Source organism: Bubalus bubalis, chromosome 4 (assembly GCF_019923935.1).
Source record: "Bubalus bubalis isolate 160015118507 breed Murrah chromosome 4, NDDB_SH_1, whole genome shotgun sequence".
NCBI lineage: Eukaryota > Metazoa > Chordata > Mammalia > Artiodactyla > Bovidae > Bubalus > Bubalus bubalis.
Window position 1 is genome coordinate 2,927,747 of NC_059160.1, and position 20,878 is coordinate 2,948,624.

The 20,878-nt window shown below is 52.8% G+C and overlaps 1 protein-coding gene across 5 annotated transcripts in view; it reads right to left on the reverse strand.

The window, feature by feature from the left end:
* The window catches only part of TBC1D22A (TBC1 domain family member 22A), a 323,966-nt gene that overhangs the window by 225,611 nt on the left and 77,477 nt on the right, over positions 1-20,878 (reverse strand). For all 5 annotated transcript variants that reach the window (XM_044940746.1, XM_006074970.3, XM_006074969.3 and 2 more), the window contains exon 5: positions 10,373-10,443. In XM_044940746.1, the coding sequence (XP_044796681.1) occupies positions 10,373-10,443 (71 nt within the window). The remainder of the gene's footprint in view (positions 1-10,372; positions 10,444-20,878) is intronic.

Sequence of the window (20,878 nt, forward strand, 5' to 3'; positions counted from 1 at the left end):
CGAGGTGCACAGCTGTGTGACGGCTGCCGTGAAGGTCAGAGCACCGTCACCCCGAGTCCGTCCCGGTGCCCCCCGGCCAGGAGGAGCAGGCAGTCCCTCCCTCTGCCCCTGCATCTCAGCTGCCACCCAGAACCGCACGGAAATGGCATCATGGGGGCTGGAGCCCGGGAGCAAGGCTGCCCTCGCCCAGGTGCGCTCACTCTGTCCAACTTACAACACAGTGCCCGCCTCTGCACAGCGGCGTGACTCAGCTGTGCGCGTGCACACACACACACACACGTTCTTTCTTTATATTCGTTCCCATTACGGTTTATCCCAGGAGATGGGACACAGTTCCCCATGTGCCACAGCAGGACTCTGTCGTTTATCCACTCTAAATGAAGTAGTCGCATCTACCAACCCCGAACTCCCAGTCCTCCCCCCACCCGTCCCCCCGGCAGCCACGAGTCTGACCTCCCTGTCTGTGGGCCTGTTTCTGTCTTGTGGATGAGTTCATTGTGTCATATTTCAGACTTCAGCAGGTGAACGGATAAAGATGTCGTGTGTGTGTGTGTGTGTGTGTGTGTGTGTGTGTGTGTGTGTGTGATGGAGCATTACTCGGCCATAAAAAGGAATGGAGGAATGCCTCTTGCGCAACACGGGTGCAACTCGAGATTATCATGCTGAACATGAAGCCAGAAGAAGAGAGACCAACGCCGCGTGACAGACCGCCGTCTCCGGAGACTCTCTGAAACCAGCAGTGACCACCCGCCACCCTTTCTCCCTGAGCGGAGTTTCCAGGCTGTGGTTAAACCAGTTTGTGAAGCCACTCACTCTCTGCTGATCATCTGAGTTGTTTCTAGTTTGGGGTTATTTTAAATAACGACTGTTATAAATATTCTTGTACCAGGCTTTTACGATATACACTTGATTTCTCCTGGGTAACTGGGTCATAAAGTAGGTGTATGCTTAATTTTCTCAGAAACTGCCGGATCTTTTCCCAGAAGGATGATACGGTTTTCCACACTAACTAACAAGGTCTGAGAACCTTCGAGTGTTGTCCATCTCTAAACATCAGTCCTTGTCAAGGGCTTTTACTTCGTTTCCCAAATGATTCACAATGCTGAACGTCTTTTCACACATCCCTCCAACACTGTCTCTCTTCTTTGATGAAGCATCTGTTCAAATCCTTTGCCCGTTTTTTTTTTTAACCAGTTGCTTGTTTTCTTACCGAGTTTTATGAGTGCTGGATACATTCAAGATGCAAGTCTTTCTGTCAAATATATGCACTCTGATTATATTTTCCTAGCCTGTGGCTTGCCTTTTTAATGTCTCAAACAATAGCAGTTTTAAATGTTCATGAAGTCCAAAGGGCAAAGTTTTCCTTTTATATTTAGCGGTTCTTGTGTCCTGCATAAGAAGGATTTTCTCCTTGCTTTTTCCCTGGACGTTCTAAAGCTCATCCCCGCGCGTCCCTCCTCACCCCTCGGGCATCCCTTGACTGGCCACTGCCTCAGGAGGGTGGGCCTGGCCAAGCGGGGCCCGTTCACACAGCCCCCAGCAGCGCCCGGCAGGCGCCGAAACTTTCAGGGAGTCAATCCACCTGAAAGTGGACAAACGAACAAACACAGGGGTGCTGTCCGCCTTTTAGAGCATTTCCAGTCCACAGTGGGCGTCTCCGTGGTTGCTGTTAAACACCTGTGCATCCTTTGTCAAACTGCGCCCTGAAGAGCCTGGGTGCCACACCTGAGGCTCCTCCTTCAGGGTGAGCAATCCCCTTCCTTCGGGACAAGTCTTGATGGGCTGATATGCCCCACCATCCCACCAGCTCCAGTGACTGACAGGCTCGGGGGAAAAGGGGGAACCAGAAGCAGGCACAAAAGCCAGGTACAGGGCGCTCTCTGCTGCTGCTGGTGAATCAAAAAGAATGTGCAGAGTCTGGAGCTATGGCAGCCATCCTGTGACCCTGAGGGAGAACCACGAGCCGCAGATCCAGCCTCAAGAGCCGACGCGAGGGCGGCTGTGCTCGGCCTCGAGGATGGAGCAGCCTAAGTGCAGCCGCGCCTTCTCAGCTGTGTGAGCACGCGCACCCCCTTTACCCGCCTCGGGCATCAGTGAGCATCTGCTCTGTATTATAAACTACACACTCGTGCACATTTAACACGTTTGGATCACATCATTTAAGCTTTTTAATAAACATGTATTGAAATATACCATGTGTGTGGTATATATACCACGTTGCCCAAATATGTGTGTGAATGATCACAAAATGAACACATCTCAGGGCAGGCTGGGGCCTCCCAGCCACTGACCCTTGCTCCTGACCTGCCGTTGGAGGTTCCCCCTGACGCCTCACACCTGCCAGGTTTTGCCTATCAGGTTTCTGATCTTTACACTCATGGAATCTGTTTCTTTTCTCTTTTGCCTCATTGCTTAAACTCAGTATTACATTTGAAAAATTCATTTGCTCTGTAACACAAAACAGCAGTTAATTTTCACTGTTGCATAACACCTCCATCGCAAAATCCATTCTGTTGACAGACATTTGGGTAGTGACCAGGTTTCTGCGTTAAACGTTCTCATGCCTCCCTTTTACAGCACACGACATCCATTTTGTTAAGTATACACCTGGGAGCAAAGGTGGGCGTACCTTTGACAGATTTTGCTGAAGAATTTCCCAAGTGACTACATTCCCGGGGGACGTGCATGAGAGCACCCGCTGGCCTCCCTTCTTCCCAACGCCGGGCACCACCACCTTTTCCTTGCAGCCGTGCTGACGGGCTCGCAGAGGTATCCATCAGCTCGCGGGCCTCAGGGCCTCTCCAGGGGCCGGCGGGAGGCTGTGCGCATCCTCACCCGTGAGCAGCTCGCCCCTCCTGTTCGGTGGTCCGCCCCCTCCTGCTTCGCAGGCGCCTTCTGCGCCATCTGCACGGCAGGCCTGCAGAAACATCGCCTCCTCCTACCTGTGGCTTCTCGCCCATTAATGACGTCTTTTGATGAACAGAAGCTCCTAACCTGAACGAAGCCCGATTTACTTTTAATGACTAGTCCTTTCCATGGCCTTTTTAAGGAAACTTCCTTTCCAACATTCTGTGCTTATGTGAGTGAAGTGAGTGAGTGAAGTCGCTCAGTCGTGTCCGACTCTTTGCGACCCCGTGGACTGTAGCCCACCAGGCTCCTCCGTCCATGGGATTCTCCAAGCAAGAATACTGGAGTGGGTTGCCATTTCCTTCTCCAGGGGATCTTCCCGACCCAGGAATCAAACCCAGGTCTCCCGCATTGCAGGCAAACGCTTTAACCTCTGAGCCACCTTATGTACCTGGACATAAAATTGTGAACCTGGACTCCCACTGACATAACATTTTGTTCTCCTGCGGGGCTCAGCAAACGCCAGCCCACCACCCATTTCTGTAACCAGGACACCAGGGGCACAAGGCCACACCTGTTTGCCCATGTGTGTGGCTGTTTGCACATGACGAAGGCAGAGCTGAGGAGTCAGAAAGTGACCGTGCGACCCGCTGAAATGCATGCTCAGATACTCGCTAACCAGCCCTTTACAGAAAAAGCTGAACAACCCCTGCTCTGCGAGCACTGGTCCCCAAGGCCACATGGCCTTCCACCACATGAAAGTCTTTATTACATATTTCTGTTTAACCTTTCCTGGATTTCTGAATGTTCTGAGTATTTTCAACTGTCCAGTTCTCTAAAATACATGGTGCTGAGCAATGTCTGATTTTTCCTGGAGTAAAATGTCTATAAGCGCGCTGTCAGCTCACTGGGACTCGAGATATATTTAAGGCTCTTGATGCTTTTTTTCCAAGTGAACCTGCCAGGAGGTGTAGCAATTTACACCCCAGCAGGCTTGTCAGAGGTGTCGCCCGCCCTCCACCTTCTCTAGCATCGAGGAGGAGCCCCCCGAAGAACAGCCGCCCTAAAATGCCTTCAATTAATTACAACCCATCAGAAAGGGGCCCTGCTGTTCCCAGCACAGCGGCGGGTCCAGCTGACAGATCCCTGCGAGTCAGCAGCGAGCGGCCCCATTACCGAGGGAAGGAGTGGCCGCTGGTCCCACCCGCCTCCATTTTCTGGTCAAATGAGGCTCCTGTATCCCAAAGAGCAGACCGCTCCGCACACTTACACCAGCAACAAAAACCACCACCAGCCTCCAGTGTGGACCAAAGAGGCCTCCAGCGCCTTCACACCAGCCGGTAAAGCGCCCACCTGAGCAGCTCAGACCCTGCCCCCTTCGGCCAGCATTACCGAAACCACCCAGAGCCCTCCTCCCACCCAGACCCCAGCCCGCCCTGCCGAGGGCGTGAAGTTACAGGGGAGGGTGGCCAGTCACAGCTTCAGAGAATCCATCTGGGAGCCCAGGCATCCACCAGGCCCAGGTGGGCCTCGACAGCCACGTCAAGCCCCGTCACCTCCTGGACAGAGACCAGGGGCTGGGTTTTCTTCTTTTCCTTTGTCCTGAAACTGCCACAGTCCCGGGTAAGGAAAGGGAGGGACAGCTCCCCGCCGGGGGTTCTGCTGCACTCAGGCCTGGCTGAGGGCAGAAGGCAAAGCCGGCCCACCTGAGCCCCACCCCTCCGACCACCCCCACCCCCACCGGAGCTGCTGGGGGCCCAGGCACTGCCTTGCCCCCCCCCAACCCCGCCCCGCCAGACAGGCCTCCCCCCTGGAAACGCCCAACCAGACCACCAGGCAACGCCTGCTCCCGCCCAGCCTGGCCCTTCCCACCTCTCAGCCCGGGAAGCTCTCCCTTCCCCCGCCTGGCAAGACTCAAGGCCCCTCTGAGCTCAGGGCTCCCTCCGCCCTGGGTCCCATCCCGTGCATCATGGGCCAGCAGACTACCACTCACAGGCCACATCCAGCCTGCAGGGAACCTTTTCAGGAACACAGCCACGCACCCTCACCATAGGAGAAATCTCCCAGCAACACGGGCACAGCCAGGCAGCTGCAGTGCCCACGAGAGGCGGTGCCGCCCCATGAAGCCACCGCCTTCGCCTCTGCCAGGCCGGCTCCCAGCCTCTGGGGTCTGGGCTCCAGGAGCGGGCGCCGCGGCCATTCCACAGGAGCGCCTGCCCAGCGCCCACCCTCCTCCCGGGCCCGGGGACGAGGGACACGTCCAGGCGCTGCGTCCTCCTCCTCCTCAGAGAAGCAGCTCCTCAGTGGGGCTGCCTGCTGGAGTCCGCGCCGCCCTCTCCAAGGAGCCCGTGAACTGGGTGGGACCGAGACCCTGCAAGGCCCGTCCCTCCCTCCGCAAGTTCTGGCTCCAAGGTCGCCGCCCCCGCCACCAGCCCGGGCCTGGGGGCCCCTCCTACTTCGCTCCCGTTTTGTTCTGTAACATCAGCCCTTCTCAGATGCTGTGAGCTTTAGCCACTGCATTTACCGCTATCTCCTCTCACTGGCATGCCAGCTCCGCACGCAGGAATCCTCACCCCTCTGTTCATAGACATCCCTGGGGCTCAGGGTACCTTTTGGCACAGCAGATACTCCACAGATACTTGGTGGATGAAGGCATGAGGTCAACAGATCTGGGATGACACTGTCACACCCCAAGAAGGGTCCCCACCCAGGAGGCTAGGAGGTTGTGTCTGAACTAATTCATGAGAAGTAGGGGGCTCAGTGGTAAAGAATATATCTGCCAATGCAGGAGACGTAAGTATGATCCCTTGGGAAGATCCCCTGGAAGAGGACACGGCAACCCACCCCAGTGTTCTTGCCTGGAGAATCCCACAGACAGAGGAGCCAGCGGGCTACAGCCCATGGGGTTGCAGAGTCGGACACGACTGTGCGACTGAACACCAGCAACAGGGATGGACTGGAGCCCTCCTCTGGGCTGGGTCTGGAGATGGAGGAGTGGATGGAGGTGGAGAGACAGAGGACAGACGCCCTCGCACAGGTGACAGCCGCGGGGAGCCCTGGGCAAGCTCGAGACGGCCTGGCACGGGAGGAGCATGGACACGCGTGCAGCGGCCAGGTCAGGGCACTGGGGCCGCCAGGGGGGCGCCGGCTGCGGCCGGAGGGGACAGCCTGACACAGACCACCTGTGGTGCCACCCGTGGATTCTAACTGAACGGGAACGAGGACCCAGAAAGTCTCGCCACCCTCAAATGTTAACTAAAGAACCGAGACAGAACTTCTGAAAGGCAAGGGCATCGAAGCAGGGATGCGGGCAATGAGCAAGCCCACATAGCCTCCTGACGCTCCCTTTCCTGAAGGAAAACACACACATGCAAGTTGAGGCCTCCAGATAATTAAGCAAGACTGGAAATTATGCAAATGAAATATATTCAAGTATGCAATGAATTTTAAATGACAGAACTACAGAAAACTTAATTGCTGTATTAGCATGCTATAAAAACACTAATCATAAATGTAAAACAATGCATGCATATACTTATATCAGAATTGTCCCGCTGACACAAACATCAAGTCACTCCCTCCCACTGGGTTCACGTGCAAACTCACCTCGATGAACGGAAAGAAGGAAAGACGGCGTAAGAGCCTCACTCGTCGTTTCCAACCACCCTACCGACTGCCACAGATGGCAAGTGCTTAGTTTTTGTTGGATATTTCTGAAATGCTTTTTTAAAAGAGCCAAAAATGTAATTTTCTAGAGCATTAATTTTTTAAATTTTTGTTTCATGTTGGAGTATAGTTAATTAACAACATTGAGTTAGTTTCCGGTTTTACAGCAAAGTGTTTCAGTTACACATATACAATCCCCCGTTCTTGTTGCAAGCTCTTTTCCCATTTTGGTTATTACAGAATATTGAGCAGGGTTCCCTGTGCCATGCAGCAGGTCTCTGTTGGCTATCTATCTGAAGGAAAGCAGTGTCTACAGCATTGGTTTTTAAGTTTCTGCACCACTTGCATGGAATTTCAGCGTTAGATGGCGTCAGAAGCGGTTTACCGGTGAGCTCTGGGGTACGGGTTAGTTCTCCTGAGTGACCAGAGCCCGGCTTCCCATCTTTCTTCATTAAAGCGGCATCTCCTACTCATCCGTTAAGAAAGTGCTCGTCCACACGCCACCAGGACAGTGTTAACGGCAGACCCTGAAACATCAGGCAAGCCGGCGGTCTCCCTAAACGGGGCAGAGCATAAACTCTTACCGACAGCCGCCCCTCAGCTGCAGGTGAGTCAGGCCCAGCCGTGCCTCCGCCCAGGGGTGCTGCCCTCGACGCCTCATCTCCCAGCAAGCTCGGGGGTGCCCTGCCTTGTCCCTCAGGGGGCCGGAGTGTCCTAGAGCAGCGCCCCCCACCCTGGACCCGCAAGAGCACCCCTGGGGAATCCAGATGGCAGCAATTCCCAAGCCACCCAGGTAACACAAGTGTGGACCCAGAATGGAAAGCCGCAGGTGGAGAGGAGGACCGAAGCCCACACACCCCTGCCACACCCGCCCCCGCCCTCGCCCCCTAGCCTGGCCCAGGTGCTCGGTGGAACCCGGAGTCTGTGCACACCCTGGGACCGCAGTCCACCCCGGGATCTGTTCCATGGGCCCACACGTCAGCATTCGCAAGAACTCCCCAGGAGACAGGAGCGTGAGGCCCTCAGAGAATGACTAAGAGCTAGTCCTGACTGGGTGACCGCTGCTCCACCCCCGGCCCAGCCCCAGGAGCCCCCGGGTGCTTCCTCCAGGACACCCGTGGGCCTGACACTTGTAAAGGGCCCAGCCCAGGACAGATGCTCAACAAACACCTGCTGAATCCGGGCCGAGTGGTTAACGGGGTTCACTGTGCTCTCCGAGTCTCCCATCAGAGGACATGCCCCGAGGCTGACATCTCCCATCAGAGGACACGCCCCGAGGCTGACCGCGCCGCGGGCACCCAGGACGGGCACAGAGGCTCACGAGCTCCGGGTGTGGTTCACAGGACGGGAGAGGAAGGCCCCCACAGTCAAGACTTCCCCCTGCCTGCCCAAGCCCACGTCTGACCAGCACCCCTTAACTGCGTGGGTTCCCTGCCCCGGACGCCCAGATCCCCTCCGCACTCCCTGAGGCCACAGCACGTGCAGGCGGGAGCCCTGCAGGCGGGGGTGACGCCCCTGCTGACCCGCACAGGCCTGAGTGGTCAGTGAGCACGGTCCCCAAGCACCCACACCGGCTTTCTCCTCGGTGGCCTGGGACCCTCCTCCCCTTCCATCCCGCCCATCCCAGCTCCTACCCCCTTCCAAGGGGCATGACCCGCTGCTGGCACAGGAATCTCACACTGCGCAGGACGGCACACAGCAAACATGAGAAACATTTGCAGAACAAGCAAAAAGGCAGAGGAGAGGCGCGGGGAGAGCGGTGCACTGGGAGGACAAGCGCTCTGTCTGCAGGGGGCCAGCTCCACCCCGGGGCCAGAGAGCAGAGAGGGCAGGGGCTCCCTCCTTCTCGGCGGACCCCAGGAGCTACAGGGACGTGGTTGTTCCCCTTCCCTGCTTTCCCGGCCGCAGACAACACGCCCAAGACCCCGGAACTGCTCGGGCAACGCTGAGCGAACAAGGGGAGAAGGCAAGCTGCAGTCCCTCCCCCCGCCCGGGGCACCTGGCTTCACCCCACAGCCCCCTGCCCTCACTCAGGCCTTCAGGAGGTGGCCCAGCCCTGGGCACCTGGCCTCCCCGCACCCCCACCTCCCACCCCCTCCCCCTGACAAGGGGTCAGCTGACCCACCGGTTCCTGGGGAGCCTGGGTGTTGGTTCTCTGCCTCCCCCGGGTCATGTGACCTCCCATGTCGCTCACCTGGGGAACCCCGACACGCCCTTAGAGATGGCCAGAAGCACCCCACCTTCTCCAAGAAGCTGTGGGATGCCCTCCCGCTGGTGGCCCAGCTTCGGAGGGACGGGCTCGGCTCACTGTCCCCAACGCCTTTTTAACTCATCTGTCAACGCAAGTCAAAGACAGTGAGAACTGCCCTAGTCACCTCTGCCCTTTTCCTCCACCCCAGCCCGCCTCCGCTTTCACCCGGGGGGTGAAGACCCCAGACACATGCCCAAGACACTGTTGCCCTCCTCTCGCCCTCTGGGGCCACCTGCGGCCCACGCACGCCACGGTCTGTGGTCCCCCGATCACTTCCCGCTGCACCCCTGACCAACCCAAGGCCCCCACTGTGGTGCCTGGAGTCCGGCTCCCCTCCGCCTCTGGACAAGGGCCCCTGTAACCAGCGGTGGTGACGTGAACGAACGTCAAGAAGGCCAGACTCTGTCACCTGCATCCCAGCGCCGCTGGTCACAGACCCTCCCCACCATCCCGCCCTGCTTCAGACCGGCCGAGCCGAGCCGATCTCATGTCGCCCTCTGCCCCTCTGCCCACTGACCCCAGGCGGCTCTTCCTCCAAGGTAGTCACTGGGCAGCGTGTGAGGGTGTCTAACCATGACCTGCAGAGGCGGGGAGCTAAAGGGAAGAGGCCGGGACAACGTAATTCACAGAGGGCTTTTCACCAGGAGGAGCACACCCTTCACAAACGCAAAACCTCCACAGAGACCCAGAAAAGTGTTTTCATGCAAACTTCCTAAAATGCGACTGGAAAGCCTGTAGCCTCTCTTAGAGAATGTTGGGAAAACCAGATACAAACACTTAAAATAAAAAAACACCGAACAAAAACATTAGCAATTGCAGCGGGTCTAATTTTAATTGCAAGAGAATATTTGATCAATAAATATTCACTGTTCAGAGCTGCATCTGCATGTAGGATTATGAGGTACTAAGCTGCAAATTTATTAAAGCTCATTAGCAAGAAAGACTCTTTTAATACTGAAAGTCCAACCCAATTTAGGGTAAACTCTTAGGGGTCTCTATTGACTTAATTCCCAAAATAACAAGGAAGAAAAAACAAAGGAAACGGGAAGAAAGCTGTCTAGAAACGACTCCGAGATGTTCAGCAGGGCCAAGCTCACTTCTGACATTGGCTCAGGGCGAGAACCAGCTCCCACCTTCTCCCGAAGCCCCAGAATGTGCTGCTCCGCACTGGGTGTGAGGGAGCCACAGCCCAGCCTCCATCACACAAACACACACCAGTCTAACACCATCACCACTGATGCTTTTTAAAAGATCCTCAAACAGATTTCCCTGTTTGAGTCCTCAGAGCTGAGAGAATCTTCTATGCTGGAACCGTTTTATAACACAGGTTTGGAAACACCACAAAGACTTTAAAAATAATAAGATCAGAGAAAAAGAACACAGCAGTTATGATTTACCCTCGTTTTCTCCCAGTCTTGGCAAACCAAGCCTGACACTGAGCTAAGGGTGGGAACTGCCGTCACAGCCCCAGCCAAAGCCAGATCTGCGAGGTGGAGCTGGGACACGCGTGGGGCTCGAGGCCCGCCCGGGCCGGGAGAGCCTGTCCTCGCGGGAGGACGGTGCCCGGGCAGGGGGTGCAGGGCGGGGATGCAGAGGGGGGCAACTTACTGAGAGCAGCTTCCACGTGATGGCACGGACGGGCTTGGGGATCCCGGACCAGCTCAGCTTCCTGAGCTCCTCTGTTAACACAAGAGAGACGGGAAGGGGGGGTTATGGATGGCAGGCAAAGCTTACCCCCTCAGGTGACATCTTCCCCCAGTTCCTCGGGGGGCAAGGAGCCCCATAAATGAAACCATAATGAACCTAAATGAGAACAATTTCAGATAGTGATTGTTTTCAACACACCGGAGAAGTTACCACTCTATTCAAACCAAGCTAAACGTGACCTGTTTGCCTTTAGATCTTAGCACACGTTTGCTCTACACGGCCCGAGCGTCCCTGGAGCCACAGGGACAGGCGAGGGGCAGAGGACACGCTTCCCCCAGCCTCTGCCTCCCCACGCACCCTCTCCCCTCCCTCTCTGCCCCCGCCCCCAGCTCACATCGTTCCTTCATCCCTTGTCACTCTCACCACTTACTCTTTAAGAAGACCTACACGAGGTGCACTTCTCAGGACAGATTTTTTTTAATAGATTTATCTTTATAATTGAAGGACAGTTGCTTCACGACATTGTGATGGTCTCTGCCATACATCAACACGAGTCAGCCAGAGGTATACGTGTGTCCCCCGCCACCTTGAACCTCCCTCCCAACCTCCTGCCCCATCTGACTCCTCAAGGTGGTTACAGAGCTCCGGTGTGAGTCCCGAGTCGCACGGCAAACCCCCACGGGTCACCTACTTTAACGAGGGAGTGTACACGCCGCCACGTCCCGCCTTCTATTCGTCCCACCCGCTCCTTCCTCCCCGGCCCAGGTCCTACGTCTGTTCTCTATGTCAGTAGGGGTTTTGAAAGACATCAGTTGGTGGAGATAAGCTTGTGTCTACACAGCACTGATTAAGGATGTGGCCACATCATACCCTGGGGACAATCAAGGGCCAACAGTGCAAGTCACAGCTGCCCTGACAAACACCTCAGGTTGGGGGGTGGTCACTGAGGGCGGGGCTGGCATGGACAGAGGGGCCTGGACAAGAGCAGGTCAGGGCACAGCCTAGGAAAGCGGGTAAGTCAGGGCCCCAAGTTCTTTCCAACCTTCGGGGTCTCCTCGACTGCCTCCATCACAGGCCCCGAATGACCAGAGAACACATTTCAATCTGTAGGTACCTAACAGTCAGACCTACAGAAACGGAAGTAATTATTTCTTTCCTTTAAGTTAGGTTCTTCCCTTAACAGCTCAGAGCTAATGATTAATACTAGGAATAAAGGAAATGATTAAAGAGAAGAACTCTGGTAATAGAATCAACAAAATACAAAGTCCTGACATCTAATCTCTTTCCAATTACTAAAGTCTAAGTAAAATAAGTACAGAATAATTGGGCGACGGCACCAGCAATAACTTGCATTTCACGGCAATCTCAGAAAATATCAAATCTTCCCCAGTTCCCTGAGGATATTATGAAAAGCAGGAACCTAATATCCAAACACCAATAATGCGATGTTTACCAGTCACGTTCCCGGGGCCTTGGTGGCTGCACGGGCCCGCTTTCTGAGGATCGTTTATGAAGAAAGCCTAGAGAAATCTCCGCCACTGATGTCCTCTGAACCTCTCTCCTCATGAAGGACCCTCACAAGATGGTACCTTCAGTCAACACAGTGAGACACAGTTCTGACTCTGGTGCTGAGAGGGAGCTTCAGGTACGAGGTCCTCCAGGCAGCTTGAGTTAGTTAGGGCCTCGGTCCTACTGAGTGATGGAGGAACGGGCTCAGAGAGGTGAGGGGACTCAGCCGTGGCGGCACGCAAACCAAGGGGCCTTCATGTCCCCGAGTCCTTCCCCACTGTGGACTCCCATTACTAAGAAGGCTTCTGCTAATGCAGACAGATCTCACAGACAGAAGGGTCCAAAATCAAACCTCAGCAGACAAACACCACTGAAGGTCCAAGATCAGTAAGACTGCAGGAATGAAAAGGCCGCTCCACACCAGGAGATCTTCCAACCTGATCCAGGTGTCGGGATGTGGGTGGGAGAAGTCCCAGGGCTACTCTGACAGGGGTCAGGTATGGACTTTCAACCCAGGCCCATCTGCCCCTTCCACCTTTCCAGCAGAATCCTGACTGTGCAAAGTGACCATACACACACACACACTCACCCCAGCAGGTCGGGGCAGGAACCCACCCACCTGCTCTACACTCAGGCTGGGCTGGTTGGCATGGGGGCAAAGCCACGCCCTCACGAGCAGCCAATCTGGCCATGGGCCTGGGACCCCATCTGAACCTTGGGAAGAGAGCGCAGAGGGGCGGAGGCGCCTGAGGACAGTTCTCCTGGCTCTCAGGGGATCTGCTAGATCTCTGATCTCTGGATCTCTGCTTCCTCTGAATGCTGGTGGTTCCAGATGTCAGGCTGGGGGCCGGCAGCCCCCCACCCCACCACCAGCCTGAGGATGAAGCCAGCAGACAGGCACACAGCACCCAGAGACACGGAGGACCCCAGGTTCTGAGTTCAGCAAGACAGGCAGATACAAGAGTCAAAAAATCAATAGCTTGTCTCTACTGACAAAAAAAGAAGTGGAAAAGGTTACAGGCACAAGCTTAACAAGAAATGCACCAGAAATACCACGTGAAGAAAATGGTAAGATTTTACTTGAAGGCATAAACAAACAGGAAAACACAGAGGTCACCGACAGACACTAACAAGTATCTAAGGAACGCTTCCCTGGGGCCAGCGGGGCAGGGGAGTTAATTACACGGGTGACCGTCACGCAGACCCCACACACGGGGAACTCACCTCTCGGTCCAAGGGCGGACAAAGATAAAGTCTCAACCAGAGTAAGTGCTCACAGCACAAGGTGAGGAACGCGGTGAAGTCCTGAGGGGGAAGGTACACCCCGTCAGCAAGGTCTCTTGGAGGACGTGAGAGCTGAAACGCGACCCAGAGATGCAGAGAGACCAACTCAGAGAAGAGGGGGCCGCGAGGGGAACATTCTGGGCCCAGGGAGCAGCTTACACACAAGGGCTTGACCACGGTGTGGAAAACGGATCAGAGGGGCCAGTGGTCACAAGTCCACCCCGCAAGGGCCTACTTTCGAAGCCCAAGGCAGAGGTGGTGGTGGCCGTGAGGGTGGCAGTGAGAACAGGGCAGTGACCAGAAAGGAAATTTGGAGATAGAAGCAGGAGGAGGCAAATGAGGGCTAGATCACGCTGGTAACAGGCCTACCCCTCTCTGCCTCCTTGGGTCACGGAGCATGGGCAGTGTCAGCCTCCCAGGGGGGAATCTTGCTGAGAAGGAAAGACTCACACTACAGATGAGCATGGAGGGGGGATACTGGTGTTCACATAAAGATATTTTCAACTTTTACTTTTTAGAAAGCAAATGCACTGCTGTGGATTTGCTATTCATTTCTCATTCATTTTCTGCTAATTAAAGTATTTCTTACATTTTAGTTTTCTCTCTTAGACAACTACTGATTCTGCAGTCTGCAAGAAATACAGGGACAGAGCGCTGAAAGAAGAACCAAACACAGGCTGTCACCATAAAGACTCAGGCAGCTGAAATAAAAGGTGGAAAAGATCTGCCAGGGACGTGCTACTCATAAAAAAGCTAATTTGCTTAATAATATCAGAAAAAAATAAACATCAGTACAAAGAGGGATGTTTCGTAACAATAAGAGGTTCAACTTGTTAAGCAGAGATATCTTTCCTAAATGTGTGTATCTAATAATATAGCTTCATAATGCATGAAGCAAACCCTGACAGAAATAGACAAACTTTCAATCATAGGCAGAGATTTCAGTGCCCCTCCCTGAGCAACCAACAGAATAGGCATTTTAAAAACCAGTAAAGGGAGATGTGAACTAGATCTAACTGGTCTGCAGGACGCCACATCCACCACCTGAAGAATGCACATTCTTTTTAAGGACACACGGCGTATTTACCAAGCAGGCCGCATGTGCTGCCCAAGCAAGTCGTGATAAGTATCAAGAGATCAAAACAACATCAGATTTATCTGACCAGGTGCCTTAAGTGAGAAATCACTCTACTGTGATACCCAGGAAATCCTCAAGTATTTGGAACTTTATTAACATACTTCTAAATATCTCATAAATCAGAGAAATCACAAGAAAAAAATTGCAAAATATTTCAAACTGAATGATAATAACAGATATCAACATGTGTAGGATATAACTAACACAATGCCCGGAGGGACATGTATGCCCTTAAAAGCCTAAATCAGAAAAGAATAAAGGTTCAAAGCAATGAGGCTCTACCTTAAGAAGCTAGGAAAAGATGAGGGATTTTAAACAAAGCTAAACTAAAAGAAGGGAAATAAAGTAAGCATGGAAATAAGTAAACTGCTTTAAAAACAAACAAAAAAAAATCAATAAAAACTTTTAGGTAGACTTGACCACTGGGAAAAAGTGTCAGACATGAGAAAGGAACATCACTACAGACCCTACAGCCATGAAGAAATAATAAACGGATCCTGTTGACAACTTTATGCCAATAAATTCAAAAATTTACATGAAATGGACATATTCCTTGAGAAATGTGGCCTAACAAAACTGATGCAAAAGGCAGCTGGAAACACGTATCTCCACATCAATTTAAAAAATAATGGTGGGCAGGATAAAAGGGTACTGCTGCTGCTGCTGCTAAGTTGCTTCAGTCGTGTCCGACTCTGTGCTACCACTTTGAAAAGCCATATGGCAGGGCTTTTTATTTTACGTCAAGTTAAACATATAGCTGTCCTATGACCCAGCAGCTCCACTACTTCATATTTGCCTAAGAGAACTGGAAATGCAGGCCCACAGTGCCGTGTCCACAAGGACCCTCAGAGCAGCTCTTCCTCGGGTGCAAGGCTTGTGGACAACCTGGGTGTCTGTGAGCAGGCGGATATGTTAACAAACTGTGATGTAGTCATAGAAAAGTACACTGTCTCTGCTTGTGAAAAATGAATTGCTGTTACACCCATGACTCTGACAAACACATTTAGGAAAGACATCTCCACTTAACGAGTTGAACCTGTTATCACTATGAAACATCCCTCTTTGTATTGATGTTTGCTTTTTTTCTGATATTATTTCACAAATTAGCTTTTTTATGAGTAGCACGTCCCTGGCAGATCTTTTTCCCACCTTTTATTTCAGCTGCCTGAGTCTTTATGGTGACAGCCTGTGTTTGGCTTTTCTGCCGGCTCTCTGTCCCCGTGTTTCTTGGAATCAGACTGCAGACTCACTAGTCGTCTACAAGAGAAAACTAAAATGTGACACGTGCTTTATTAAGCAGGAAATGAATGAGAAATAAAGAGCAAATCTTCTACAATCGCGCGTTTGCTTTCTAAAAACTAAAATTCGGAACTGTCTTTATGGAAACACCACCAGTATCACAACTCCATGCTCGTATGTGCTGTGAGCCTTCCCTTCTCAGTAAGATTCCCCCGGAGGCTGACCTAGCAGAGAGCGGCAGGGCAACACACACTGGCTGTGGACTCAGCAGACGTGGGCTCCAGGCCCAGCATGGCCAGCGAGACCCTACAGCCTCCCTCAGTCCTCTAAATCTCTCCTGAGCCCCAGTTCCTTCCTCTAAAACTTGTAACAAAACAAAAATACCTTCCTTGCTTGAGTCACAGAATCCTCACGTGGAACAAAGAAACAACACCCGGGAAACTATCGTGACACAGAAACGCAAGACCTGGATCCTGCTAGGCTTCCGGATGTAAGCACTCATTCCTCTCCACCAGCCCAAACCACGCAGCCACTGGGGCTCGCTTGTTCTAATTGGATGTAAAAATCACATCTGAGACAGAACCAAAAATCTGTCACAGAATGGTGTATGCAAAGAACTCCTAATTATAAGTACCTTTTTTTCCCCTGAAAAGCCAGGAATAATAGAAAAATCAATCCATAATTTATTTTTTTTCTAGTGCTCTTTTGAACTGGTTTTAAGTCTTATTTTTTAAAACTTTGGTAGTACTAAAATCTGGCAGAAACACTGAACAAAAATAAATGCATTAATGTGAAAATGCATTAATGTTTTAAAACATTTTAAAACAAGAAAGAACACACATTTTGTATTATTATAAAATACCACTAGAAATTAATGAGACTGGAAAACTTTTTAACACTTTACTAAAATGTGTAAAGTAAAAACGGTGGACTCTTCACCACAGTATTTTGTTTGTAGCCTGATTCACTTTGGTACAACAATAAAATTTTAGATCTTTCCAAAACACATAAGAAATGTACACGTATTACCGTCACTGAGGCTCCCGTGTGAACCTAATCCAGAAGCTGAGCTGTCTCCAGCCTCAGAGGGCCTGCCAAGCACATCTCTGGCTCCTAGAAGCCAGGGTATGGGAAAGGCACATCCATCAGCCTGCTCTGACTGGCACATGTTGAGTGCCCCTCTGTGTAAGCTGCCCCTGGGGCCAAAGCCACCTCCACACTCCCCCTGCTCTGAGTCCATCTCACACATTGATTTATCCGGTCCGTGAAAACCAATCACTCCAAAGAAACCTGGGAGAGTACGATTAGATCCATTCCTACCCTCCAGGGGCTCGCTGCAAACAGGTGGAAAGTCTAACAGTGCATTCAGGGAAGCAGTTCGAGGAAGGTGCACAGGTAACGCGGGACACCCGAGCAGAGGCGGCCTCCTCTCTGCAGGAGGGGACGCCAGGAACATCCCAGTGCTGCTGCTGGAGAGGCACCTGGAAGCCATGCCACAACCCAGTAGCTTTAAGTCTGCCGGCCCCCCTTGACCTCATCGACACAACAGGAAGGGAACGGTGTCATAAACAAGGACGAGGGCATCCAGAAGGAGACGAGAGCAGACACGAAACGTCTGCTCGCACCTCCCCGCTCCAAGTCGGGGGAGGGTCCCGCTGGGCCCGCCAGGCCTCTGGCAAGTGGGGCAGCAGGTGCCCCGTGTGTTCGTGCCAAGCCCATGGTGAGCCCAGGAGGAGGGATCACCCGGCCCATGCTTCTCCAGTCCCACTGCCGGGAGGAGCCCATCACACCCGCCCTAGCCCCGGGCCGCAGCCAGTTCAGAGGATGACATGGATGAGGATGAGATGTTTGGATGGCATCACCGACTCAATGGACATGAGTTTGAACAAGCTCCAGGAGTTGGTGATGGACAGGGAGGCTTGGCGAGCTGCAGTCCATGGGATCCCAAAGAGTCAGACACGACTGAGCGACTGAACTGAACTGAAGAAATGTCAACACAAATCTGAATGATGGAATACTACTGAGAGAGGAGGAGCTGACTCAGCACAATGCAAGGGCTTCCTTGGTGGCTCAAATGGTAAAGAACCCGCCTGCCATGTAGGAGACACAGGTTTGAACCCTGGGTCGGGAAGATCCCCTGGAGAAGGAAATGACAACCCACTCCAGTATTCTTGCCTGGGAAATCCCGTCACCACAGTTCAGTTCAGTTCATTCACTCAGTCGTGTCTGACTCTTTGCGACCCCATGGACTGTAGCACGCCAGGCCTCCCTGACCATCGCCAACTCCCAGAGTTTACTCAAACTCATGTCCATAGAGTCAGTGATGCCATCCAACCATCTCATCCTCTGTCATCCCCTTCTCCTCCCACCTTCGATATTTCCCAGCATCAGGGTCTTTTCAAAAGAGTCACTTCTTTGCATCAGGTGGCCAAAGTATTGGAGTTTCAGTTTCAATATCAATCCTTCCAATGAACACCCAGGACTGATTTCCTTTAGGATGGACTGGTTGGATCTCCTTGCAGTCCAAAGGACTCTCAACAGTCTTCTCCCAACACCACAGTTCAAAAGCATCAATTCTTTGGCGCTCAACTTTCTTTATAGCCCAACTTTCACATCCATACATGACTACTGGAAAAACCATAGCCTTGACTAGACGGAACTTTGTTGGTAAAGTAATGTCTCTGCTTTTTAATATGCTGTCTAGGTTGGTCCTAACTTTTCTTCCCAGGAGAAAGCATCTTTTAATTTCATGACTGCAGTCACCATCTGTAGTGATTTTGGAGCCCAAAAAAATAAAGTCTGTCACTGTTTCCATTGTTTCCCCATCTATTTGCCATGAAGTGATGGGACCAGATGCCGTGACCTTAGTTTTATGAATGTTAAGTTTTAACTCTTTCTCTCTCCTCTTTCACTTTCATCAAGGGGCTCTTTAGTTCTTTGCTTTCTGCCATAAGGGTGGTGTCATCTCTGTATCTGAGGTTATTGACATTTCTCCTGGTAATCTTGATTCCAGCTTGTGCTTCATCCAGCCCCACATTTCACATGATGTACTCTGCATATAAGTTAAATAAGCAGGGTGACAGTATACATCCTTGACGTACTCCTTTCCCGATTTGGAACCAGTCTGTTGTTCCATATCCAGTTCTAACTGTTGCTTCCTGACCTGATTTCCTGAGAAATACAGATTTCTCAGGAGGCAGGTCAGGTGGTCTGAGAACCCCACGAAAGTGAAAGTGAAAGTCTCTCAGTCGTGTCCAACTTTTTGCGACCCCATGAACTGTACAGTCTGTGGAATTCTCCAGGCCAGAACACTCTAGTGGGCAGCCTGTCCCTTCTCCAGCAGATCTTCCTGACCCAGGAATCAAACTGGGGTCTCCTGCGTTGCAGGCGTATTCTTTACCAACTGAGCTATATGAGGACCGCATGAACAGTATGAAAAAACGCCTTCCTGTGTGGCCTCCGGCAAATCTGAACAAGGTTTCCCTTCAGGAGACGGAGCTGGGAGGGGAACTGTTTTCCTGGCCGCGTGATGGCGTTGAAGAGTTCTGGAGGGCGGCTGTGCGGGGCCCTGCAGGCCAGAGGGCAGGAGCGATGAGCGACGGTGAGGGCTCCTCTCCCAGCTCCTCTCTGGCAGCAAGAGGAGGAGGTGAGGGGCCCAGATGCCCCACTGCCTTCCAGCTTCTCTACGCATTCTGGGACTCCAAGCTTGATGACTTTTAATTGCTGCAATTAACATCCTAAAAGTTGTGCAAAATAACTTTCCTAGCTGTAATTTTTTTCTATTATCTAAAGGGTTTCCCTTCAGGCAGGGAAGGCATGCACATGTAGAGGCCTCAGAATAGGCCGAGAGGGACAAACCTTCCTCCAGGGGCAGAGAGCTGAACCGGGGAGAGGGGAGACGGGGGTGGGAAGAGGCAGCCGGGACTCGGGACTGAGGCGAGTCCTGTCCAGTCCACACTCCACGCCAGGGAGGGTTCTGCACAGCAAGGCCACACAGGGACCCTGAAAGGTGGGGTGAGTCCACCAGACAGACAGAGGGAAAGGCCTTCCTCAAGGGAGCATCTGGACCAAGGGCTGCAGGCTGGGGAGAGGGCGCCCAGGTGGGGCCCTAAGAGAAACCCTTGAGGGACGTGGGTGGAGCTGACCACAGGAAGGACAGCACAGCTTTTCTTCTGTGTAAGGTGACCTGACCTGACTTATGGGGCTATGATGAGTCCCAACCAGGACAGGAATCACAGGGGAGACAGGGGGTAGATACAGACTCCTGGGCCTTGAGGGGGCTCTGAGCAGTGGGTCTGCCATCCACCCACCCCCTCCCCCACCCTGGCCACGGAGCAGGGGCACCGCTGGCCTCGCCCAGGGGCTCCTGCAAGAGGGGCAGGCCCCTCGCCTGGGGCTGCAACGCCGCCAGAAAGGGATCCGGCAACCACACGAGAGGAGGCGGACAGCTGGCTCACAGGCCCTGAGCGTCCTGAAAAAGATGGGGAGAGGGCCCCAGGGCCTCCTGCCACTTCCTCTGCTCACAGACACGAAGTCCTGAAGCCACAGGCCAGAGAACACACGGCAAGGCCAGCTGAGGTCCACACTCAGGCCGCCTCGCTGCATCTCACGACCCGGAAAGATGAATGGTTTCAAGAGGGCAGAGCTGCGTTTTATTGTAGAAACTGCTGCAATTAACTGCTAAGTCCTTCTACGTGAGATACACCACATTCTTAAATATTAAGGTTATTATCTGTTTTCAAACATCCCTCCACCAAAGAGCACTGCCCACAACAGCGACACCCCCACGAGGAGAACCAGGACTCACGCCCACCTGCCCCTCGTGCCCGCGCTGTGACCCCGTTTAAGGCCACACACACCACAAAGCAACCACACGGCGTGTCTGCTGTTTCTGCTCAAGTCACAGGTGCTTCAGGAAATGCCCCTCACACATTTTAGAGCAGGTTTCCAGGAAGCATTTTATTCACTGGAGGAAGCCGGCTGTCTCGTCGTCGGAAGGGAACACAGGACTATGCGTATCCGCGTTAAAAAGGAATCCGGCAATCTTACTTCCTTCTTTTTGCTAGTTTGTAACTCGGTTACTTGCTTGAATCACAAAAGCAGGACTCTTCTTTCCTCCTCCTGTCCTTTTTCTCTTTTTTATTATAATTTACCTCCGTGAATATACCCAATTTGTTCACAGTGGGAAAAACCAGTCCTATTAAAACAGAAGTAAAACAGCCCTCCCTCCTCCCATGGCAGGTGTCCCTTCTCCCCACCCTCCCACCTAGAAAGCTCTAGGCCCCTCCACCCACCAC